This window comes from Seriola lalandi, unplaced genomic scaffold (genome assembly GCF_002814215.2).
Source record: "Seriola lalandi dorsalis isolate HSWRI2012SDOR001 ecotype SW California unplaced genomic scaffold, Sedor1 jcf7180002054908, whole genome shotgun sequence".
NCBI classification, from domain to species: domain Eukaryota; kingdom Metazoa; phylum Chordata; class Actinopteri; order Carangiformes; family Carangidae; genus Seriola; species Seriola lalandi.
The window spans coordinates 256320-282877 of NW_019525460.1; the positions used below are offsets into that span (position 1 = coordinate 256320).

Below are 26558 nucleotides of genomic sequence, written 5' to 3' on the forward strand. Positions count from 1 at the left end.
GGGGGGGGGGCAGAGAGAAAGAGAGCAAGAGTGAGAGCCAGAGAAAGAGAGAGAGATTTATTGTCTCATCTGAGCCCCTGTACCTTGTATTGTCCTTTCAGCATCTGTTCTTCCACTGCTGCGGTCACTCTCCATCTCAGGGGTCAGAGAGTCTGAGAGAAGAGAGGGATCACCGCCGTTAAACATCCCTGACATCCACCTATCACAATGCCAGTTTCAGAGCATCGTTCATTCAAAACAAGAGGCTTAGCCTTCAAGCTACGTCTCCTCTGCATGTGTGTGTTGGAGGAATTGTGCGATTATAATCAGTGGTGAATAACAAGATACTCAAATCCTTTGTGTTACACTTTGGAATAATTGTCCATTAAAAGTGTCACCTTGCATTCAATTGTTTGCTTAAATAAAAGTACAAATGTGTAGTAGTATGTATAAATGGTAGTAAAAGGTGTTACAGGTAAAATTGAACAAGTATTAAATATTCATAGTATTTTGATTTTGTACTGGCCTAATGGTTCCATACTGCACTGTAAACTGCTTGTGGCAGACCTAACCAGTGAACTAATGATGAAACATCACTACAGTAAATGTAGGAGATGTTCCTGTAGTTTTAGATTTTATGTTTAGAAAATGATCTGCACAACCAACTACCATGTTAGAATGACATTTTCTTTGAAGTCAGCACATCTGGCTGGTTTGAAATAGAACAGTGGCAGTTATGGGCTCGTCTTGTTTTCTATGGAAATCCTCTACTTCGCAAACAAGTAACTTGAGCTGTCAGATTAAAGTAAGGAACAATAACTGTATTTAGTTTCAGTACTTGCTACTTATTTGTTTTGTACCTCTACCTGCAATTTAAAGTTCTTGTAAATATGTATTACATTGAATACTCTCTGCACATGACACCGTGATGTTTTGCAAAGAACACTGAACACTCAGCACTTAAGAGCTGAAACAATTAATCGATTTGTAGATTAGAAGGAAAGTTAATTACTTGGCAAGTATTTTTGATAACTAGCTAATTGTTTCCATGCAAACATGCCAATCATCTTGTGGTTCCTTCTTCCCAACTGTTTTACATCATTTTAACTGAAGCTTTGGACTGTTCTGTTTTTTTAGTTTTAGTTTTTTTTTACTAGTTTTAGACATGGCACAGACTAAACGATTAAAACAATCAACATCATAATCGGCCGATGAACTGATATGAATATAAAATTATTGTTAGTTGCAGCCTTTGAGCACAGGGTGAGAAAATTCATAGGACATAATGAGAACAGACAGCAAATGTGTATTTCAGCAGTGGGAAAATTCAAATGAGATATGCATCATTTGACCAAAACACTGTTGTACTTGTTGCTGCTATTAATGCAATTAATAATATGGTTAAAGCTGTTTTATTAGCACTGTTTATAAAATAATTATTGAGGGGAGAGTCTCAATATTTCCTTCAGGTAACATTTACCTCCTGAAAAATCTTTGACCCATTTGCTTTTGTTCTCCTCATTTTGTCCCACTAAAACTCACCATGTGGCTGAAAGACCTGGAAAGGAAATGTAATAGTGTCTCACTGTGGAGCGCCTGACCGTTGAGTGAACGCATGCTGTCAGAGGGCGAGGGCTGCTTCAGAGTCTGCTCGGCCTGCTCTCTCCTCTTGGATTCGTACTCCAGAGCTTCTTGGAGTTTCCTCTTGGCCTTCTTCTCCTTCTTGAGACGCTTCTGAATGATTGCTAAGATGGGGAAAGATCACAGTTAACAATACATGAGCTCTGGGGCAAATTAGAGGAGACTTACTCTGACTACAATCTGATTATTGTAGAAATCACATTCTGGCAGCAAAAGACGATAATCACCTCATTTAAAAAAAAAAAATAGCATACTGTTACAAACCAATTAAACTTAAATATTTTATAATACGTAAAGATCTTCCCTATAAAAGAAAATCTTACTGTGGTTTAGCAAACTGCTAGGGGGAATTAAAACAAATTGAAAAATTTATTGGGATATTTTTCATGAATTTCTCTCATTAAACATAAACGGCACAGTTAGCATATGAAGCTGATGCATTTAACATGAGATGGAGACTGAATTTCTCTAAGTTAATGTGTATTTCCAATTATGATAACTGACTATTAGCAAGAGAGCTGGGACTAAGCAGATTACTGTATGTGTAAGCAAGGAAATACACAGCGACTTATGTCAGTGTTTCAATAAGAAACATTAAACATGCAGAAACATGCAGAACTGTGTATGTTCATATCATGTTCAAATACACACATTTAAAACATGCCCCCCCCCACCGCCTCACTCACACGCGCACACACACACACACACACACACACATACATACACACACACACACACACACACGGCTGACAGAGAGGATTCAGTGCCAGGTAGTCATCAGGCAGTACCTCTGTTCTTCTGCTCCATGGCGAGCTGCTTCTCCAGAGTCTCCCTGAGCTCCCTCTCTCTGAACAGCTCCATCTTCAGCTCCGTCTTCTCCAGCTGCACCTGCTTCTCCTGAGCCCGTGCGTTGTCAATTGCCACTTTGAGCAGGCCCTGCACACACACACACACACATACACACACATGAGTATATACACCAAGAGATATACAGAAAATGGGGGAGCAGAGAAAGAGAGAGTGATGCGGGCTATTTAAGAGCTTCAAGAAGAAGTGACGGCAAACCACACTGAAAGTATGTCACAGCAGTTCTTTGTACTGCCCACAGTAGTGAAGCAGAACAGGAGGCCAAAAGCTGACTGCTGCTATATAGTTCTTTTCAGGCGCGCTACCACCTTTGCTGGTCCTTTTATCTGTGAAGATGTCATTATCTGTCAGCTGCTCCACAGCTCGCACAAGATCCAGTAACATGAATTGATCAACAGAGTGTTAGTAATAATCTTCTTTTTTTTTTTTAATAATGAATGATAATGATAGCTAATAAAGTGAGAGAGCTGGATATGTCTGACCCCTTTTGGTCAAAGCTGTGTAATACAAGTGGAGACAGACTGAACATGCTGGGGCTGTGGGAACCAAACCTAAAATAAGTTTGCTTGATTGGGAAAATTCAAGAAAGAAACAGGAAACACTTCAGCGCCTTCAAATTAAAAGTTGAGATGAAGTAGTAGAAGTTTTACATGGGCGAGATCAGCTTCTTCACGCTCCCTTTTTGTTGTATTTTTTTCATACTGCTCTCTGTCAACTCCACAGCTGACAACTGTAACTCGATTGGTATAAAAACACAATATCAGTCTCCGTGGCACATTTTCAAGCTCCTCGCAGCGCACAGCAGGAATGAATAATATGAATGACAAGTATCTCATCATGTATCAATTACATTAATGCCATTCCAAATACACTCCTGACAGCCCTAAACTGAGAGATACAGCATTCGCATGTGTGAGCTGTACAGTACTGTGGCCATTTTCATCACAATTATTCCCCATCCACACGCAATTATATCAAATGCACTGGGCTATATCTTACTAATTGTTGATTCTTCTGACCCCAATTTATTCTAAGTTGCTTTATCTTAATTTTCTGCTTGGTTTCATTTTGTTGATTTGTATATAAATATTCAACACGAAGATCATTATCAAAAATGACTTAGTGGAGTGGTGGGAGCCTGCGACGGGTTTACTTGTGGCTTTCTAATTACCACGCGGAGCCAAAGGAGAAGCAGGACTCTGATGCCAACGGTACAAGTGCAATGAGAAGGGCAGCAGTGTACACACATCATTACACTCAGACAGAAGGCGAATACATTCATCTTTCTGACTGAGGGTGTTTGAGCTGAAGACTTAATGGCAGGCTGAGTAGATGGGTATTGTTAAGGTATGCAGATTTACAAACTGAGTGTATCTGTTTAGTATCTTGGGAGGAGGATGTGGATGATGGTTACTTTTCTAGTGTTCAGAGCTCTGGTAAAAATAGCATTGAAGAAAATCAATAAATGAAGAATAAATTCATATATAATGACTTTGTTTTTTTAAATCATGAAGCCAGCATTCAACTGGCTGTAAAGACACCTGCTTAGTTTTTTTTTCTCTTTTTCTCAGTGGATTTGAAAATTACCCATATGAGCATTTTTGGCTCAGCCATATCTTTGGCGATGGTGCTGTTAAGTTTAGACGACTAAAACTACTTGGCCAAGTTTGACAAGCAAAGAAATGTTAAATCAATATTGTCTTGCTAGCTATTTCCAGAGCTTTCAATCGTCTGTCACAGTCTTTTTCACTGGCTGGAGTTCGCCCAGTTGTCAAGGACAACAGTGGTTGAACACCGGAAACAAGCTAGTAAGTGGACCTTGAGTTAAGATATTTTTGTCAAAGTACCATTTCCATGAACGTGCATGCTCTTCTTGGGTAATGTTTGGAAAAGATCCCGGTGATTGTCACATTAATGGAAAGTTCATCATTATGGTTAATGAAAACCAATGTTTACTGTCTTACTGTCAAATAGCAGCTTTAAACATTCAAAGTACAAAGGTTGATTCCTGGCTACATGAGGTGGAGTGTAAAACTGTTCTACTGTGTAAACCGTCAGAAGATGATGAAGTCACTTCTAGCAGTGAGCCTTTTGAGGAAGTTGTGTCAAAGTGTGTTAACTCTGTCTCGTTATGAGGACATAGGTCAGGTCGCAGGTCAGCTGACAATACCTGTATGTTGGTGAGGAGAGTCTCTATTGACGACAAGCCGTCTGGGAAGAGGAATGGTGAGGGGAAGCCAGGAGGTAGAGCCTGTCCAGCCAACGACAACCTCTCGTAGCTATCTCTTGCTGTTGGGGTACACAAGGGGTTATCATCTGCAAAAAAAAAAAGTAGCATTGGCAATTGATGAATTATTCATAAAATCTACTATTTGGGCAACAGGAAAACAAGCTAAGTAGCAGAATATGTGAACTGTTGTTGGCCAAGGTGACACATATTGACCCTTACTTGAACTGACAAAGTAGCAAACAGTATTGCAAATCCCAGCTCTCCCTTCTTCTTAGAAATATAGTAGACTAGCTTTTTGGAGATTCCTTTGTATCGCCTCTTCTCTAGGCCTGAGTGTGGGGTTAAACAATATCAACTAGGACATAAATCCAGCTTCCCCCATTTAAGAACTGTCATGTGGACTCCAAAATCAGAAGCAGGCCTGCAGTTCTACCCCAGAGGCTCGCGCTTCCTTTGTGTATGCACGCACGGGTGCCTGTCAAACCTAAGATGACATCATACTCCATTCATCACCGGCAGAGGGGTAGGGCCCTGCCATCTGCTGTCCAGCCTCTTCACCAGGCCTCAGAGGAGGAAAGAGGAGCAGAAGAGGGAGGGAGAGAAAGCAGGAGGCAGACCGACAGACACAGATACAGCCTGGTCAAACTAAAACAGTATGTCCGACACTGCCGTTTGCTGCCCCATCAGATCTGACACATGTTTTTGTCCAGTGAGCTTTTATCACGCCAACAATTTGTAAGTGCTACCATCTTGCAGAGAGACAGTTTATTAAACACATCCAGTCTAAAAAGGTCGCCACAGGAAGTCTGCACCATCAGCTGTTTAATTGTTAATTTAATGAAAGGGGGAAAAGTTTTATTTGTAATGTGGAGCCCTGGCTGTGTTGTGCACAGCACCTCTCTGCTCTCATCCAGTATTCATATCTGTTTATGTGGCAGGCTGAATCTTGTACAAACAGCGAGTGGAGCTGAACAGCCCTGCCTCTCCCTCCCATCAATATTCACCAACGCCAGCCAAGTGCTGGGAACAGCTGGTCTTACATTAATTAGTTTAAAGTATTTATTTCACCCATCCTCAGAGCAGATTGAGCAAAAACATTGGAGATTATTTCAAGCATCTGCAAATGCCCTGGAAACATCTCTGCGCCAAAAGTCGAGTGTTAGGATTCACAGTTTAGGTTTGTAATTTGGAGAACGTTTTTTTTTCTTTTTTTTTTTCTCTCTGAGAGGGGAAGATGGTGAAATATGCACCGCTGGTCCGTGGAGAGAGTAAACAACCTTTCTCCTTTTTCAGATGGAGTTCACTCCTGTTGATTAATTAGAATGGATGGTTGCCTAATGGATTAAAATTTGTTTATAATTTGACTTCATAAAAATAATGAATTGCCTACTTTTAAGAAGCCACTCCTGTGGTAATTTGTTTTGTTTGGTGCAGTCCTGTCTGCATTTTGAGGTGGGCGTCTGGGTGGAGATATAAAATGCACTCTCCTTATACAGTGGCATAACATGAAAGTCCCATTTTATCTCAATAAAATAACTAATCAAAGATCAAAAGCATTACAGTTGGCTCCAGCTCAGTTTGATATAGATGTATTGCATGCATTATATGCATGCATCACCCACCTCCAATAAAATCACCATAACAACTAGAGACGTTAGTAGACCTCGGGGAAAGGTCTGCTGTTGTAGCTTTGTAATTGATTTGTACTGTAGGCACTTTGTCCCTTATTTAGTGTTGGCATTAATCATAAATCATTGCTTTAACAAACTCCGGCTTCCCACTCAGCAGGCCTTCCCTCCAACACAATGTTGGATCACACAGAATATTTGATGGCTTTGTTGCAGGGGAAACAACCTGTCATGCTCTGGGAAAAGCAAACAGCGTGTTTTGTTCGACAGACTCCAACTACCGTACAGCACCTCTTGTCAGATAACATTTCCACCAGGAGCTATGCATAAGTAGCGGCATTTTGAAAAAAAAAAAAAAAGAAGAAACAAACGGGAAAGCTAATAAGTGACTAATTCAATCAATATAATCAAAACTGGCTTAATGAAACTCAAATGTAAATTCAAGCGAGCATGATCAAGATCTGTAGTTTCTCTGCTTCTAATGTTATCACCCAGCCAAACCCCCCCCCCCTTTTTCCCGGTGCCTGGCTGCAAATGCTGGCATGTGTTTGCATGTTTATTTCTCACCATCGCTCCAGAATCATTGACTTCAACTTAATTACAGCGACAGGCGTTGGAGTGATGGGGGCCGGTGGAATGGAGTACTCTGTTTCCAGGTGATATTTCTCCACTAGCAAGGCTGCCAACAGCAGCTGTGACAGCCTCTTGTGCTTACCGTACGGTAAAGGTACAGTTAAGGCCCCGGCTATGAAATACTGTGTAGAAAAACACTCGCAGGTCACCCCTGTCACAAATAACATTTCATGCACAACTGTTTCGGCGGATAATAGGAGCCACAAATAAAAATGGGACGCTGTAAATACAATGCATTCTGAATGAAATGCCATAATTTAAAACAACGCCCCCCTCCTCTCTCCGTCCTCCTCCTCCACCTTGCTCTCAATAGCTGCAGAGGGAGTCCTTGACAGTGTGCTAGCAATGATGAATCACCTATCCAGTTAATTTTCTCACTCCTCATGTGTTGTGCTGCTAAAACAGGGGCCCAGGAATTGACTTGACAAACTATGAATGTAAAAAATATCACTTGGAGGGATCTGGGCTTATCTCCAATTTACATGTTATTAGATTTGTGTTGCAAGCGGCACTTGGACCTCGCAAAGCTGAGGCAAAAAAGATGGGGCACATGATAACCGGAGATAAAACATGTCTAAAACCCACTTGAAAGCCTTTGAAATATTTGATGGAAAGTTGCAGGGAGTGGAGAGAAGCAGAGGAAACTGGCCTGATTTAAAATGTGACAGACACACATTGCAATCTGTGGTAAATCTAGAAGAAACCTTGGGAAATTTAGCTGCAATCTCTGGATAAATAGCTGTAATTGACCTTGGGAGTTGAAAATGTGCCATATGTTTCTGGTTCCTGTGTTTGAAACTGGGTCCCTCAGGACATTTCAGCAGAGTCCTCACATGAAGGCAGTGTGAGCAGGAGCAGAGGAAGATACAGAAAGACACACAAAAAGAGAGAGAGAGAGAGCGAGAAAGAAGACGAGAAGGATGCCAGGAATGAGAGATAGATGGTTGAAGACAGAAGATGGATGGATAGATAGGTGAAGCAGAGTCTGAGGAAGAGGAGGCTGGAATAGAATGGGTGTGTGGAGAATGAAAGACTGACAGAGAGGAAAAGAGATAGGAGAGAGAGGGGGAAAGAGAGCGGGAGTGCAGAGGTACATTTGGCCGGCCAGTCAGTGTGATATATTGACAGGTGAAGCCTTTGTCCTTGCAAACCGGTGTTCCTCCCAGCAGGAGAACTGAATGCTAAACCTGGAGGTTGTCAGCACAGCCAACACAAAGCAAGGCACTGCTTTTCACTGCACAATTACATTTGATTTGACCTGCCAGGGCTGCGGAGAAACCAGCCTCCTTCAAATGGAGTACTTATGACCTCTCGGACAGCCATTAGCAGCTAACACAGCATTATTCCACCTGCACTTAAAGCGCTGGATTTGGAAAATCTTGTCAAGGGAAATATCTGTCTTCTGGTACAAATGCAGTGATGCAGAGCTGGGCAAAAAAAAAAGAAAAAAAAAAAAAGTAGTTGCATGCAATTTGAGCACTTTAAAAAAACATGAGGCTGGCTTATCTTGCAAATGATGTCTGCACTCTGAGGGGTCTTTCAGGCAAAATAAATTCAGCTTTAACTGCCTGATAGTTTTAAACAGGTACAACAGTAGGTCATAGGCTGGATATATTATTTTACGTCTCTTGTTTTTCACAGTTGTGAAAGCAGCTTTTCAACATGTTAACAAAGGTTGAAATGATTCACAATACCTGGACAGAAAAATTGTACACGATAGTATATAATTTAACAACTGGAGGGTTAAAATTGACTTGCAGGCATTGCATGCACTTTCCTTAAAGAAAAAGCAAAAGAAAAACCTGCAGGACACACTGTGAGAATGTGTGTGATGATCCATACAAGACAAATTCCTTTAGAGTGACTATCACTTGCATATGTTGCACATATGTGTGTGTAATGTACTGTATACACTGCAAAGCAAGAGAAAAAACAGACACACGCACGCAGACGTATGCAAACAAAAAAACAAAAAACAAAAAACCTTCAAACGCAAACACACCCATTACACACATGCACGACACACACACTAATGTGCCCTCATCACATTTAAGCTAATTTCCTTTTCATCACGGAGAGAGGAAAATGAGTGTTTGCCCCATCCCTGCTGGGGGACAAAGTCAAGAGCCCCGGTCGGTTTGGGCTAGATTAACAGGTAACATTTGGCTCCCACTCTCTTATCACAGCATGAAAATCAAACCGCGTGTTTTCCTCTATCGCTCTCTCTTTCTCCCCTCCCTAATGTTCCCTTCACTTAGAGATGAAATCGCTTGCTGCACAAACCCATTTGGAGAGAGGAGAGAAGGTGAGCGGGATAATCAGGCTGGCCACTGGGCCGTGTTTCCTAAATGCTCTCCAAAACATTACTGTGCACAGGCATAAAATTAGCGCCGGGACCTTAAAATGTTGACATTTAGCATGACTTTTTGGAGAGTGACACCCTCATATTTTCTTGTAGGATATCATTAAATTTCAACTGCCCTATGGCTGTGCCTTTCCATTAATAACCAATTCAGTGTGTCACTTCTCTCTCTCTCTCTCTCTCTCTCACCCTCTCTCTCTTGCCACCTTTTTAAAGTAATGAGTCCATTGCTTTGCCTTAATAAATTGAATCGTATTCTCAAGGCCATATGAAGATAGAGCCACAGATGGACAGGCTGCATGGAGGAAATAACCATAAATCCTTTACTGTCAGAGAGGCGGTCTGAGGTGACAAAAGAAGACAATTGCGATGCTCAATTGGGATCACAGTGAGATTACAAAAGACACAGTGAAAGGTTGATTCTCTCTGTTAAAACTGTCTTTTCCTGGCATGGATAAAGAATTTTTTTTATTGCTTTCATGCTGAGAAAATTCCTGCTAATGATTAAATGTATAAGAACTTAATCATGCATGATTAAAATCCAGACAGACGATTGTCCATAATATTCTGCAATGGACTTTATGTATGACTCTACCAATAGCACAGAAAATTATGAACTACAAATTGTGCTTTTGGAGCATAGATTACAATATTATGGGTGCAAACAGTTAAAATAGATTTCATCATTTGTTGAACTGTTAGCTGGGGGAAAAAAAAGGGAGAGAAAGAAAAGTGAGAGAGAGAAAGAGAAATGGAAACAGAGAGAGCAAGAGGCAAGGGAGTAGAATCCGTGTTGACTTCCATTCAGGAGGAAGATATCTTGTCTTTTTATGCGGCCCATGTCATATTTATTGCATAAAGGTCAGAGTGTTCATTTGTTCAAAGTCAGCGTTTTCCCTCTCTCCTCTCCTCCATGTAATAAATGCAGGGGCTATGTCATTATCGGACCTCTGAGGATTACAGGCTTGGCTGACTGTGATGACTGCATAAAAGCACACAGGACTTTTGTTTCTGCCAGCGCACACCTTCAAATGAGCTCTTAAAGCGAACAGTAGTGGAGACAAAATGGCATTTTGTAGAGAGACGATCACAGTTAGAGTGGTCGAAACGGAGCGGGGCAAGGTGGTTGGAGGTGAGAGATCACAGCGCTAAATCCATGACCTTAGTTTTTTAGATAAACCAGGAGGCTAAAGCTCAGGTTGGAGGGTTAAAAAAAAAATACTTGTGGCTCAAAAGAGGGAACGACAGCCAGGCAGACTTGAACAGGTTTCTGTAATTCACCTATTGACTACCAGCCCAAACTGTCAAGAAGATAACACTTGGAGAAGGACATTATAGTGAGGCACTTTGAAGGTGTTTAGTTTGTCTTTGCATATTGACTTCCGTTGACCAGGTCCATTTATTGACAGAAGAATCCCAGAGATTAAATTGGCCTCAAGTATTGATTGAGTATTTTGCCTGAATCATTCCCATTTCAGAGGGGGATCATTTGTACTGTATACCCCACTAATCTCTCTGACCCACTAATCATCAAGCCATTTATTTCTCACTCTTTGTTTAGTTCTCCTTTGTTTAGCATTTATTAATTCATTAGAGCAACTTCTCATGCAGCTTAACTTAGACAGTGACTGGGGAGTCCTGTTTCTACCCGATAGCAATGTGCATTCCAGTAAAATATGCCACCGAATATGCACCCAACATCACAATACACACGCCAATTACATATTGATAATTAAGCATTCAAACAAACAAACAGAGAGGAAATCCCCCGTAATCACCAGGTTTTAATGGAACAAGTATTAGCTTGGTGTGGTTGGCCAGATAGCCTGCTGTTAGATCAGAGCTTCGCTGGGTTTGAGAGGGGGGTTGTGGGGTGGGGGGTGTGGGGGGGTATAGGGAGACACATTGGTGTCATTGCCTGGCATTGCAATCCTACAGGGAGAGGCTCTGCTGTTCTGTTACTGCTGAACGAGCGTCGGCGATGGCTGGCGCTAATCCAGACTGGCTATACTGAGCTGCTTTTAAACGAAGATGAAAGAACAAAAGAGGAAATGGGAAATGTAAACTTTAAAAGGCCTGGCTTAGGAGCACTTGCTCCATGGCTGCCTGGTATAGAAGCTCAAAAATGGATGCAAATCCATTAGTAGTCCTGGTTTCACAGTTATAAAAATACTTAAGGGGTTTTAATAGGAGCGACGTGTTAAACGTGTGGAAATCTGTTTTGATAACATTATTCATAACACTGGCTTTGCGCTGTGTGAATTAATAACACTTCATTTACAGACGGAAGAAAGCTGGCATGGTATTTCCAGTTAAAGAGATTAATTTTTAAACACCTAATTGACAAGCTGGGGTTAGGCAGGATAAGCAACAGACTATAAGGCTGCAGCTGCAAAGTCAAGGTGACTGGAATACTCAGAGAAAGGCTTTCAAAAAGCAGAATAGAGAGCAGAGAGGGAGGGAGTGAAGAGAATTAGTCCTCAAGCACTTTTCCCTCCGCCCCCTATTCTTCCTCTCTTTATTAGGAATGATTTACTTTCTCAGTGAAAGGATATAAAAGCTCAAGTATAGCAGCGTAATTATCGCAGAGTGAAAATTTAAAGGTTTGACTCACAATGTCCTCAAGTCAGCGAGCAGACTGCCAGACGATAAGAATGACTGTGTTCAACACTCGGCATCCAATTGGTTGTGTTTTATGGGCTTTGCCAAGGAAGAGCACACAAACAACACTCAGCTCTGCAAGTCTGTAAACATGATGGACTGTGGCAAACTACCAGGGCTGGTGTTTACCTTGGCAGAGCCTGGCCCTGGCATGTCGGTAGCATCACTTAATTACTGTTTACATGTAAATATTAAATTATACAAACAACCACACAGAATGTCTCCAAAAGTACAGAAATACACACTCAGGGTCAACCTTATCTGTCTGCAACAGTTGCTACTGCGAAGATACGAATTGTTTTGAATCACAAATTTTCTGCATTGTACATAATCTTCATAATTGTTTAATGCTGTTGTCCAAGGGCATTCGGGTAAATATGCTCCCACAATCTGCATAATAGCAGATGCTCAGATATGTAAAGCACACCTTGTGTTCTCAGGGAGGGAGAAACAAAAAAAAAAAAAAAAAAAAAAAAGGTTATTGTTCAAAACAGTTTTATCAGGAGTAAGGACTGTGATCATTAATGTCTCCAGTCAAGACCAATAGATGATTGCTTTGATTACAGACCTGTTTCCTGACAGTCCAGAGCAGCATATATAGTAGAGCACCGGTGCCTACTGTGCATCTCTGGTATGGCTGAGTAAAGCACTTGTTCATTTGCAGTGAAGGGTAACATGAAACAGGCCTCAGCCTTCTGATGGACAGGGAGATTTCACCTTCGCCAGTGAATGATAATGCATTATTAAATTTGCCTCTCTGCTCACTAGATACACTTAGCTGACCACAGCATATTTATCTCCCCATCCGAGGCTCACGTCTTGGCAGGAGAAAGCATTCTGTCACTTTTGAGGCATTTCAAAGATTAAAAAGAACCTCTCTCTTTTCAACGTCCCTAAAAGCATCCCCCCTTTTCAGTGAAATGTGATTAGCAGGAGATGGTGTCACGCAATGGAACATTCATGAGGGGGAGAACAAATATCCAAATGAACTCCCATGTCCTCGAGGAATAGCCCCTCTCTGCACCATCAGCAATCTCGCTCACATGGGCTGGGGAAATTTGATTGATCCTCTATTGAATTATTTTTTTGCACTCTTTCATTTCAACAGGACGCACTGACAAGTTGTTTGATCATAAAGCATTATTGTCTGCCAAGTCACATTTCAGGGTTGTGATGGCTAATGATCTTGCCTCCTGACTTAGGGAAAGTCAGGTAGTCAGCATGTGTTTGAAGCTCGCAACGCCAAGGACATCGAGAGGACTGAACAAAACACTATGCATTAAAGTCAGAAAGATGAAGAGAAGGAGCTTACACGGAACATATCGAACTTTTAATGATACTGTACGCAGATACCATCAATGTCAGTGAAATATTTACACCGCGAAAAGAGCACAGAACTGATGCAGAAACTTTTGCCTGACCCAAAGTCCCTCAACTTCCTTTTTATCATTGCAAATGCTTATGCACAGAAGGAACAGAACAAAGACTACAAAGGCTAAAAATCACTTTTTTGTCTTTTTCATCTTTTTTCAAACTATATCCCCTCTCTCTACATGAGCCCAACAGCGTCCACAGTCTCTTGCCCAAAGCAGCTGTATGGTAATTGACTGTGACACTTGTACCTGCTCCGCTTCCTCATTCAGACTGTAAACTGGGACTGCCGACGACGCACAGCGCGCCAGCCCCTCAGCCCATCAACTGGACATCGAGGCAGCATCCATCCCGACAAAGACAAGGCGTGGCAAGTCGGCTTCGTCCATTGTGGTCACACCAGCAATGGACGCATCAGCGATTGCTCGGTTGATAGCAGGTATGAAAGGAAGCACCTCTAGGTGACATAATACACCACAAGCTTCCATTTGTGCTTGGGAAGACATTATGAGTGCATCTCCTGTTGTGTCAACAAGGATATATAACGTTTACCAGGGAAGTGCCAATATCATATTACCAGTGATTCACCCGCTTTTAAAATATGGTTTACAGAATCAGTTTACATGCTGTAGTTGCCTCTGACTCTACTGTCAGGCGTTTCAGCTCAGCGTAAAAGAGATGTGGCATGCTTAACTGCAGTGGGAAGGCGAGGTAAAGTGGTGAAATTTGTTGTTGGCAAAGTGCTTGCAAACTGCCACATGGTATTTAAAGAAACTCTTAGACTTCAACGTACATGCATATGGCTTGTGTTTCAAACACCTTTTCCCCAAGGAAATAAAATGATGTCAAGTGTTTGATGTCCAAAGTGAGTTTACAGCCAAAGGCTTCCGTACCTTTCAAATTTCCCCTTGTTTGTCAGCTACCTGCTGTTTCACGAGACAGAGGCTTGTCGGAAGCTATCGCCACAGACTTTCTGTTTGAAGCAATTCAATTAGTCACATGTGAGATAACACTTAGCTTTCTACTAGCCTTTTTTCTCACACATCATCTAATCTCCCTTTTTTCACAGGCAAAATTTGGACAAAAAATAATCAAGTTCAAACAACACCCCCCAAAAAAAAGACTACCATCTGGTTACTCTGCACTGGGTGACACAACTTTGGAAACGGTCTTTTTTAGATGACAACAAACAGCCTTTGTCCTTCATCACCAGAGATGACATGAAAAAGATGAGACATGTTCATAGGATGTGAGTGATGTGACATTATAGTGGTCGTCTCTGAGGTGTCTGGCTATTTAAATAGCCTCCATATGAGCCGGGGCACTGCATCCTTTCTCTGCGCTTACTGTGCTCTCTTCTAAGAGTGCATTGCAAGAGATTAATTTAATGCTCTGCCAGGATCATAAAGATCAAACAAGTGGAGAGATATCATTAAACCATTGGAATGTTATCTCATTTATCTAAACAAACTGATGCGATGAACAAGCCTAATTAAAAAGCTCACCATAAACAAAGCTTCGGATGGTGAGGCCTCTCCCCTCTTTAACAATGGAACACATTTATTTTATTAATCTAATGCATCATGTATCATATCATTACAGTTCAATATATCTATCATTAATTTTATTCCCTTCACTTAAAGCTTTTATTGGAATTACTTTGGTTATTAGTTGGTTCTAATGTATTGGTTACCTCTGAATCTGGCTGCTACAATCTCTCTTATCTCGCTGCATAAACCTGTGCATGTTATTCAAATTGCCTCATTTATTATGATAGCTTCCTCATGTAAATTGTGCTGACTGCTCGCCCTTGCACAGTCCTCATTAGACTAATGAAAACCTTCAAACGAAAAAACTAAACAACCTGCCAAATAAAGGTCTGGGGTTATTATGAAAATTACAACTGTGGGAGCCGGGAGAAGCTCTCTTCATTAATTCATGCTCAGCAAATTGGTAACTAATTTAGTTGCACTCCTCTGCATTAATGGGTTATTTTATAAAAATGTTTTCCACAGCCTGAGACCTCTGGTGCACACACTGGAGAGCTCAGAATCCTAATCAAGTCCAGTGACATATTAGGAATTGACAATCTCAAAGATAATACAGTGTGTGTTTGCAAGTGGATGTGTTGTGGGTCATCCATCCAGAATTGGTGTGGATTGCCTGGTCATTTGCTTTCTCCTCTAATCCTACGAAGAAATTACAGTCCATTTGTGTTGATTATCTGTGTATGGAGGAGGCACTTCAGTGAAGATGCAAGATCTCTGCTGCTGAGGAAACATTCAGTTGATTTACTATGTGGACACTTGGTTAAACCTTCTTCTTTCTCTCTGTTTGTGCTGCTATGTTTGTTTGGCTAAATCGTTTCTTTTTTTCTTTTTTTTTTCTTCCCCACACACAAACACTCTTAAACACACTTGCACACACATACTCACACATGTGCACAGACAGTTAGACAGTTTGTGACCCACAAATTCAGCTCATGATCCTGCTAATTATTACTATTCACTGCTTCACACCCTGTGAGTGAAGGTCTAACACTGATCTTCACGTCAGCCCAGCCAACAGGGAACATACAGCCCAATGATTTCCATAGTGGGTTTAATATCATTATCAGCCTCACCCCACCCTGCATCACCCAGTACAGCACATCCCAGCTCCGCTAAAACCAACAGAGAATACTAAAATCTATTATTTGCTTCATTTTGTATTTAATCCGCCACGCTTAGTAGATTTCTATCCGTTTCTTTCATTTTCATTTTCCTTTTCTTTTTTTTTTTTAATGCCTGGCAAAACTATAATTAAATAAGCCCAGCAATTAATAATAAAAAAACATTTACTCTGGACATTGTGATTGAAGTTAACATTTTGAATAATCTTCCTGCAGATCAGAGTTTGTGGGGGTGATAAGAAATAGCACCACATGTAGGGCTGATTATAAAATATAAAAATATAAGTGCTAATTTGGTATATGTATTTAAAGAAATCTGATGTAACGCAAAATGCAAAATCTGTCTCAAAACCAGATTATATGAAACCTATTTCTAGTGCTAACAAACCGTAGCAGCACTGTTTAATGTTTTTGTAATTACTCCAAGAACTTGGAGACTGAGCAGCATAATCAGTGGCTCTACTTTTTTACTGTCCCTTTTCTCCCCTTTTTGTTAATGTAAGAATATTCTGGGCCATCCACATCTGTTTACTGTCATCTATAATGGCATCTATAATGTAGGGCTGACATGTGCTGTAAATGTAGGGCATCTGCACTAGGTAGACACACCTAGACTCGACTCTGTGGAGTTCCAAAATAGAAACAAGAGCAAGAAGAATAAACAGAGAAACTGCTAATCCTGTATTCACAAATAGTTTTTATCAGTATTCAGGACCTTAAAAGATTTTCTAAAATGTTTCTTGTGTTGAAAAATTACACTAGGCATGCAGAGTATTTTCTGACAGATCAACAACTGATGAAATTAGAGTTATCTTCCGTTGCAACTGTTACAAAAATATCCTTTACTGAAGTTGATTAAACTCAGTTAGAAGACATATGTCACTGTTCATTTTGCAGTGGGAATATTGAAAATCCTTGTTTAGATTACATGACTTTATCATAGATTTTCTTTTTAATGAAACTTGGCTCACCTTTGTCAGCGTGCATCCTCTTTGCTTCATGGCTCATGTCGTGGGCCAAGTCTCCCTCTTTAGGTCCAGGTGGAATGTTGGGGGACAGGCCTAGCAGGGCTTGGTTCATGGACAGGCCATTGTGGTGTGCCGCTGGATGGAGATAGATTTCTTTAAATAGGACGAAAAAGAACAACAGTTTTCACAACATGTTTGGCTCTTGATCTGCGTGGGGAGGTAATAGAGAGACGTACGTATCCTGTCTGAGGAGCTTTCTGTGTGTGCTGGGGAGCTGGACACACTGCTGCTGCGGTGGGACGATGGGTGACTGCCTGGCCTCCTGTTGTCTTCTAAGGAAGGAGCAGGGGAGGGACTGTCCGGCACACGTTCCTGAAACCCCAGCAGCCACAAAAAAAAAAAACACACACACCCAAAGTAAATATCCAGTGCAGGCTGAAACATTACACCTACCGGGAGAAGCGGGTTACGTTTAAACTGTCTAGTATTAAGACTTTGCCGCTTTGTGCTTTAAAATTTACCTTTATAACAGAGGTGACCATTCTGGAGGGCAGACTCTGACCCTGTGCTGCGGCGGCCATGTTTGCGATGGTGCTGAGGTGGTTCATCTGGCTCATCGCCATGGTGACGGAGGCTGGGGGCAGGCTGACAGGGATCAGGGGGTGTGGCATCATCATGAAGGGGAGTTCCAGGCCTGAGACACATGAAGAGGTCGTTGGTTACTCAACGATGCGTATTATGAGTGCGATATTCACCGGGGAAACTTCTGAGTCTCTGTCTGAAAACTCAAAACCTGCCGCTGTTCAGTCAGCAATCAGTCATTTCCATCAGTGAGATACCCTTTAAAACTGGTGTCCAATAACACTAAAGCTTTACACTGCAATCCATCAGGAAAAAAAAAATTGGAATAATTCAAATTAATTGCTTCTTGGGTATCCTTACCATGTTAACATAATACACATAAATGTTTTACAATATATGTTAATAATAGATTCTACTGCAATAATAATAAAGAAACCGGGGATGATAACTATATACACAGTCATTCAAAGACCAAAGTTTACACAGCAGTAAAGTTGCATCAATTATTCTATGATGAATAAAAAAGAGCATATTATGGAAATTGTCTCAATATTTACATATAAAAAATATCACTGTAAAAACAAAGGCAATCTTGAAAGCCATTACCCAAATGACTAGTTAAATGTGCTAATGACAAACAAGTACCGTCAGACTACAGTATGGCAATGACTTTAGGCTAATTATAGCAGCCCATATACCAGACCAGCGAGTGAAGAAGAAGAGAGCGGCACCGAAAAGAGTCACTTTCAGCTCGCACAATAATGGGATTTTCATTTCTTTCTCTTTTATATGCACACAAATTATTCCATTACAACATCAGAGATATCTTACAAATGTTTTAAATTATTCAATTGCTGTCTGGCAATAGACGCCTAATTGGGAAAACTGAAGACATTAGTAGTCTGAAAATGTAAAGAATGTCTAATAAAGATACCATAGGGGGTTAGTAGTTAGTCAAAATGTGGCCCTGCACTGTGCTTCTGAATGGCTTAATGAAAACAAGCCAACTTTCAAAGGACATGAGCGCAGACAGAAGGTCAAAGCTAGGTGTCTGTACCCGACCAACCAAGGCACACCCCCCCCTCTCCCCCTCTCTGCTCTATGGGGACTTTGAACTGGCAGGATCAAAAGTGACTGGGAACAGTTTGGTCTCATTCCTCCGCCACTCAGATGCTTTTCCTCAAATGCTTTAAAGAAAACCTCATAGACACTATTGGATCTGATTGAGCCTCTCTGTTGATTTTTCACTTCTTTTTTTCCACTCTCTCTTGGCAGCCTGGTTCAAGGTAAAAAGCTGCGTGAAAGAAAGAGGGAGAAAAAAAGATACTGCACTACAGAAAGCTGATCCACAAAACAACTCCACTCTTCTTTTCTGACAAAACATCAGTAGCCAAAGGGCAAGGAGATCTGCATGGCGAAGCCTCTAAAGAGAAGGACACTGGTTGAAAATGAAAGGACATGAGAAGTACTCCTCTCTGTCATTCCCCTCCTTCCAAAAGAAGCATTGATTTCCATAAGAAAGATGGCATGCAGTTTCTCAGTGGCGAGTATTCCCAAACAATATAAAGCAGGGGAGATTAAAGAAAGACGGAAGCCAAGCAGCACCTTGTATCAGCGCCTCTGCTGTAGCTCAGACTGAATCAATTACTACTCAGCAGGCTAAGCTCAATTAAAAAACACCACAGAGGGCCTGATTGCGGAGGTACTTACTGTAGGACAACATGAAGAGGTCTAGGCTACCTATCAGCCTTTCAAGGCCACTCAAGGGCCAGAGTGAAGAGACTTATTCTGCCTTTGAGGTGGATACATTACACCAATTCAATCAAATACGGCTACACGGATAAAGACACATGGTCTTAATCGGTCAAATCAATAAAGTACAAAAAGAGGTGGGGAATCAAAAAAAAAAAAACTATCTGTAACTCACTTTATATCTACTTGTTGGTTTCTTTGTTGTCGCTTGTACTTGATGGTATATGTATTTCAGCGATGTGTCTCCACCTGAAAGACAGCCTGATGGGGAAACACTGGACCTCTGTTCCCTCCAGTGGGTATTAGTCTCGCTTTCAGTGCCTGTCCAGCCCCTTTCATGTCACCCCATCCTAAAGCGGTGTTTCTCCCATAAAGGCCCATTCAGGCCACTGTAGGGGAATGTGCCACAGACCAACGAGGGTCCACCAAATCCCTTTATTTGTAGCTGAAAGGAGCCAGGTGAGGAGGATATTGGTTTATTCAATGAATCTGGCATTTTCGCAAAGACAAGTTAAGTGTTCTCGTTTCATTCATATGCAATTTCTTCCCCATTGCTTTTACTCTTGTTAAATGAAAGGATTCAAAATAACATATATGCAGGTTTTTTTTATATTTCTTTTCTAAAAAAAGAGAATCCACAAAAAACTCACTCAGACTCATTAATCACTTGGATATTGTGTAGATATTCCAGTGGGCAAACCGTCTGAAAGATATTTGTCAGTTTCTGTTTATCTCTGATACAGAAGTTCAGACCTGATGAGAGGTGAATTCCCACAAGCCCCCACCCCCCTCCTCGCTCCTGAAGGGCATAAACAATACATTTGGAGTAATTTACCTGAAGGAAGCCTGAGGGACCTGCAAAGGTGAACTCCTATTTACCATCATTAAAACTACAAATCACTTAATACCAATATAAACAGCTCAGCTATTATGTCGTGCAGTGCTTGGGAGTTCACGCATGGATAAGCAAAGATCTGAATCGCGGAGGATGAATTGAATGAATTAAAACAGCCCTTGGTAACAACATGATTAAAAAGCTGTTACATCAGAACCAAACCGCGCAGCTGACGCTAAGTCCGATACTTAAAAGAATCACGCCGAAAAAAAAGATTGAATGTTGAATGTTTTAAAATGATTAAAAAGAGAGCAGTAATTCATTTTGATGACAGGAATGATAACCTACGGTGATTTGCGCTGCACTTAATCTTCATCTAAACAGGACTTCAGCCTTTGTGGCCATCTAACCCTACAGAGCAAAATAAGAAAAAAAGGAACTAAGCCATTGTCATTTAAAACGGTATGGAGGTAGCAGCCAACCCCTTACCCTTAACTCTGTTGTGGACAGATTTCCCCTGACAAAAATTAAACTAGCTCCTACTTGGCACTTTATTATCTCTTCAACTGAATGATTTATTGTTTGTGGAGCGAAAGAACCAAAGAGAGGGGGAAGATTACATTTCCAGCCAAAGCTCAGGCCTGATCTCGTTTTTTACTCCCTCTGTCCAGGAAAAAAGCTCCCGACAAACAATAATGTCAGCTGTAATTGATCGGAGGTCGCCGGCTGGGCCTGCAGTAAAAGCACACTATTTAAGCGACAATCGGCCCCGCGCTCTTCAGACGCTGGCTAATGAAGCTGTCTGTCTGGGCTATTTACCTTCTCTTAAATGGAAGGGGAGAGATGTACTGTAAGAGACAGGGCTGGAGAGGATCTGCCTCTCGCTCCCGTGAAATAGGACCTGCACATGCCTCAGGAATGTATAATTGGTTGGCGGAGCCAAAGCTGTGGATCCGGTGCTAATTAAATGACTTGTTTAAAGCCTATCTGTCTTTGTTTGGGAGGCTCTGGGCTTCAGAACAATGCATTGTAAATGCTGTTGTCAAACAAACATTCCTGGTTATCCTTTGATTTGAATTGAACAAGACAAAAGGCTGATTTGCTCTGTGCTAAGCCTTTGGTTTTCATGGTGTCGAGATATTTTTTCCTCTTCTGATCTGTCAAACTGAACAGGACCATTCCAGTCAGGCAGCTAAATGGACTGACTCACTGCACAATGCGTACGCAGTCTGCTGCTGCAAAACAATCTGAGTTTTCCTCCTAATTGCGCTTGTAAAATGGCCCCATGTCGTGTATGTATTTCTCCAACAAAGGTGAGACGGTGGTGCTACACACATGGAGTCTTTGTTGTGGTCATATCAAGGGTTTGCACACCAGTCCCAAAAGGAAATGAATGGCTCATGAAAAAGTGTCTGTCATGCAGCAAGACATTTAGAGGTCTCTCCATAGCACTAATCAGCTATTCATCTTTACTATAACTGTTAATCTCCAAAATCAGAAGCCCTGGCATGTGAGCTGGAGGGAGCCTTACAGCCATTAGATCAAACATAAGACACAGGCTCTATAAATATGCTGTCTGGCATCGTGGTGCCACTTTATACAACACGAATGTATGCTTACATATACACAGAAACACAACTGCTCTCACACTCACTCACACACATGCAAACAAGAAAAAACAGACACACACACAGATGGCAGGTTCAGTCAAGGCTGGTGAGTCCTGTTTCTCATTAAAATGGGGGGGTGGGGGGGGAAGGTATTGAGCTTTGATGTAGCCACCCACAGCACCTCAGTGTCATTGAATGAAACTTTGAAGCCTTTTGTGTTTACGCAGTTAATGTTGATAATAAAGCAAACATCTTGTCTTTGTTAAATACCTGCCGCACAACTCACGTATATGCACACACACACACACACACACACACAAACAGTCACATAAAAAGAATACATCTCGCCGTAACAAGGAGAGGTAAACATGAAAACATATGGGTACACACTCAGACTGTGATACAGTAGAGATAATTGTGTATAGGTGTGTACACGCATGGAGCCAGCCAGACATAAAAACACATGCAAACAATATGCTTTACGTTCCAAGAGCAATGATGACTGGATACATTTCAAGCCCATTCTCATCAACAAACAAAATGTGTTTAGCATGCCAGGATAAAGAGATACACTTTCCAATGATTCGGGTGGGCAAAGATTTTCCTGCCAAGATGCCTAATGTAACATAATGTAAGAGAAACCATGATAAGAAAACATTTCTGGTTTGATGAGGTAACATAATTGCTTTCCTACCCAAACCACTGGAGTGTAACATGTGGTAGAAATTATGGAGGAGACAGACAGAGGTGTTTGTCCTTTAAGTGTATAAAATCTAAAGCAGGCAACTTTTATAGGATAATTTAAATCCTCAGCTCTAATGGCACGCATTCCTTATGAAATTGAAAGATCAATCATCTCCATGACAGATCTGTTGTGAAAAAAAGTTCTTCCTATCTTTGAAGAGAAAATGCTAAACACGTTTTCGCCATCGCCCCCACCCGCGCTAGCCCCCGTTTTAGCTGTCTATTTGTCTCTTTGCTGAAAATGTTAACGAACAGGGCAATAATCAAGCCATATGCTTGCATGTGGCAAATCTCATTACAGTAAATGACCTTTACCAACCAATGCCAACATCCTTGTGCTTGATAACACTGAGCGTATAGAGCGGGGGAGACAATGGTGGGTTTAGTTAATGCAATCATGCATATGGCTGGGGGTGGCCAGTACAGCCAGGCCTTCAGGACACATTAACAAACAGCATTCGCTTGTGTAATTTGGGTCAGAACCAGGCTCACTTTACATTTGTCACACATCACTCTTGATAAATACACAACATCGGTGTGAGAGCACCAACATCCGATCACTGACAATAAGCCGTGGCACGGAGAGTGCTGTGAGCAGAAGAGGAAAGCAGAAGGAGAGGAGAGATATTACTAGCAGCTGTTACTACTGCGGGTGCAATATATTCAAGCCCAATCAATAAAGCTCCTACAGACAGTGACACCCAAGCAGACAGAGGAATCATTTTCATCTGATACTTAGCAAAGGCTCCCCTTTTAAAAAGATTGCTTTCAGTCAATGACAACCAGTTGTCATTTGACTAAGGCTCCTGAAATGAAATATATTGACGAGCGTTATCAATCACGGCCCACTCTGTCGTCATATCACTTTGTTGGAAGAAAGGGTGGTGGTGGTGCGGAGGGGGATCAGTTTGCATGTGGTCATCAGATCATCCGTTTTAATTACAAAATTAGCATCACTACCTCCAGCGCTCTCACTTCCTCCATTACAATCACCTCGTGAGAGAAAATCAGTAATGTAGTGTATAGTTTATAGTTGCAGTGCTAATGAGTTCAAGGTGAACCGTGTGATGTATCTGACTCTAATGTGAATTTTATATCACAACAGTCCAGGAAAATGTAGGTGGTTTGGATTTAATTACATCTATGTACGCAGATTAAATAAAAGAAAAAAAACACTTTGTTGAGGTTATTTCAATTATTTTGTTGGTGTGAATATTTTCTTAGGGATTCTAAACACAATTTATCCTCAAATGCCTTCCTCTGTTTGTTCACACTGTGAAGGACATGCTGAGATTGTGAAATTCCTTAACATTGTTTGAACTTGCTTGCTCTCTCCCTCTTTATCTTGGTCCCAGAGGAGCGGCTGTGTGATGGCGAAGATGTCTGGGCTCAGTATGGCTGATAGCTCTATTTGGATGAAGGTTCCCATATCATAATTGAGAAGAAACACCTCCCGTTTCAGGCAACCGACAGAGTGTTTTTGTGGAACAGAACCAACTACTTCTATCACCACAAAATGCTCTTTGATTCTCCCCCTGATTGCTGCACAGTCGAGCAGTGGAACATTTTTACAGAATAATCACAGTAAAAGAGATTGTCATTTTCTTGTCGTCATCTCTGTATTGTCATTACTGTTATTGTGTACACAGTAATATTATTACTCTATGCTAATGTGTCCTCTTAGACAGTAATCATAGTGAAATGAGAGCACATGATATCCAGGCTTTAATGCTGCACCATCGTAGATGTGTATGTGAAAACTGCTCCGCAATCTATGCAATTACACGCTGTGTATATTTCACATTACTCCAACCTGCGAAAGCTCATCATCACTGAAAGGTTGAATGTCATTTATTACACGTATCACATTTACACCAAGTGACATTGTCTTTTCAAATTGTGTTGTCTCTTCACTTTCAAAGGTCAGCCCCTTCCCTGGCTAAATTCAACCTGACAGAGAATAGTGAGGAGGGGACAGCCGAACGCATGCATCACCCCCACATCAAAGCGCTCCAAATTAATCTATCCAATTAATGAAGAATGAGGCCTAATGTTGATGAGGGATGACAACTCGACTGGTCAGTTGTTTTTTATAGCTCTGCTCCTGCTATTGTGAACTAACCACAAGAGACAATCAAACAAATATTTCCGTGACATGAGGTTTGTGTAGCGTGTTGCCTCTCCTCGCGTCTCCTCCTCTCTATAACGCTGCAACTCCGCTGCCACTCAAAGATGATAGAACTTGATATGGATCATTACAGAAATAATGTTTAATCAATTCCCCGAGTTATTGTAATCTATTTCTGCAGTTGTCTGCGTTCGTGTATTTTGTAGCTACATCAGTGTGCCTCACAATTTCCCAATCATGCATATTCAAGTATTACGCTGATGCTTAACAGCCGACGCAACTGGAATTAGAACGAGGACATTAGACTTCATTAAAAAGAGAAATCATTATCAGGTTTATCTTTTGAAATGTCTATTAAAATGTGTGTGTCGTTCTTCACTTATCTGTCACCTGGCTCCCATGAGCCTGGCAGACTAATAGAGAGATGGTGAGGGCTAAAGCCCAAGAGAGAGACAGAGACCCATCAAGCTCTTCACTCAGGCTGGAAGGCTGTCTGTCTGTTCTGCTACTCTCTGTCTAGCTCAGTGTGTCTGACTCAGTTACCGCCACTACTCCCCCCCTTTATCCCAAACACTGGCAGCTTAAATGGACCCTATTTTGTCCAGTTCAGCCTCGATACCACACGAAAGAAAATCAAAACAAACCACATTGTAATGGCATAAATCAGATGAAACAATAGTGCGTTACAATGACAGAGGTGTTGGTATGTTCGTGAAATGAATTCTATTCAGCCTATGGCTACAATCTAGTCTCTCTCAAGAGCTTCGACTGACAAAGGCTCCCACAAGAGAGCTAGAGAGGAAGATGGATGAAGTTGCCCCTAGACACTCATATCAGGTCAGTATGTGCTTTATCCCCTAATGGTTAAGGTTAGGATTGAGTAGGGGGTGATACTAGATCTGAGCCTGAGGGCCAATGTTCTGTCTAGAGGAGCAGGAAGTAGCCACCATCCTCCATCATGGCCCACATTTAGCTGCGCTGGGCCACCAGCAATAGTGCAGCTAGCAGGTTGGCGAGAGCGCAGCTAGCTAGTTGGATGTGTCCTTCCACCCAGAGAGCTTTATTATTAGAAAGGACATAAACAGACTAATTAAATCGCCGCAGTGGAGCTGGGCTGACAGCTGGCGCAGAGAGTGTGACCAAACAGATCCCTATCAAAGTGCAGAAGCAGTGTCTCTATATGTGTCCTGCCTTTGTGTGCATGACTGTCTGTGTTTGCTGACATGCATGCCTCTAGGTTCTGTTAGTATACATATGTGTTGGGCTGTTAATTTTACCCATTTTAGACGTGCGTTTATTCTATAATTGATGACTATCATTTTTTCCACTGTAATTTCATTCATACACACTGTCATCTTAATGTCTTATTTATCGGTCTAGCGCAAAGAACATTTACTCACTGATATGATCCAAAATGGTACAAATGCTATCCAGCAGAGCAGTAAACACTCCAGTAATTAGTGCATGGTCTCCAGGCTGACTCCACTCAGCTCTGCAGCATGGCCAAGCACGGACCCCATATAGAGAGGAGCCTAGTTATGCATTGATCTCAGAAAATTAAGGCTAACTGTCCCAGATTGCGGCGTCTTGATGTACCTTCTGGATGAGCAATGTACTATACATGTATTGTTTGTAGAGTAAACAAGATGATTTGGGCTTGCTGTGCTTTAAAATGAATACATCTTGAATAATTAATGACGCCCCTTAAAGCGTTGTTATCTGTGTGACCGCCAACGCAAAACCACTGATGATGAGAAAATATGGTTTTAACAACTCAATAATGGTGAGTGCAACAGGACCAGCCTAATCAATGAGGCTGCAACGTTTGCAAACAAGGACTTGAATTATAACGCCAATAATTGATCTCTTCCATTTTTTTCCTCCCTCCTTTGTGTG

At 41.4% G+C, this 26558-nt stretch overlaps 1 protein-coding gene across 3 annotated transcripts in view; it reads right to left on the reverse strand.

The window, feature by feature from the left end:
• dachd (dachshund d) overlaps nt 1-26558 on the reverse strand; it is a 90849-nt gene that overhangs the window by 5585 nt on the left and 58706 nt on the right. Inside the window, exons 4-10 of one of the 3 annotated variants that reach the window (XM_023430680.2) lie at nt 17533-17705; nt 17248-17383; nt 17015-17146; nt 4658-4803; nt 2409-2556; nt 1566-1724; nt 84-152 (exon numbers count right to left, since the gene is read on the reverse strand). In XM_023430680.2, coding sequence (XP_023286448.1) covers nt 84-152; nt 1566-1724; nt 2409-2556; nt 4658-4803; nt 17015-17146; nt 17248-17383; nt 17533-17705 — 963 coding nt within the window. Of the gene's footprint in view, nt 1-83; nt 153-1565; nt 1725-2408; nt 2557-4657; nt 4804-17014; nt 17165-17247; nt 17384-17532; nt 17706-26558 lie in introns of all 3 variants that reach the window. The other 2 variants (XM_023430676.2, XM_023430681.2) reach the window with 2 other exon arrangements.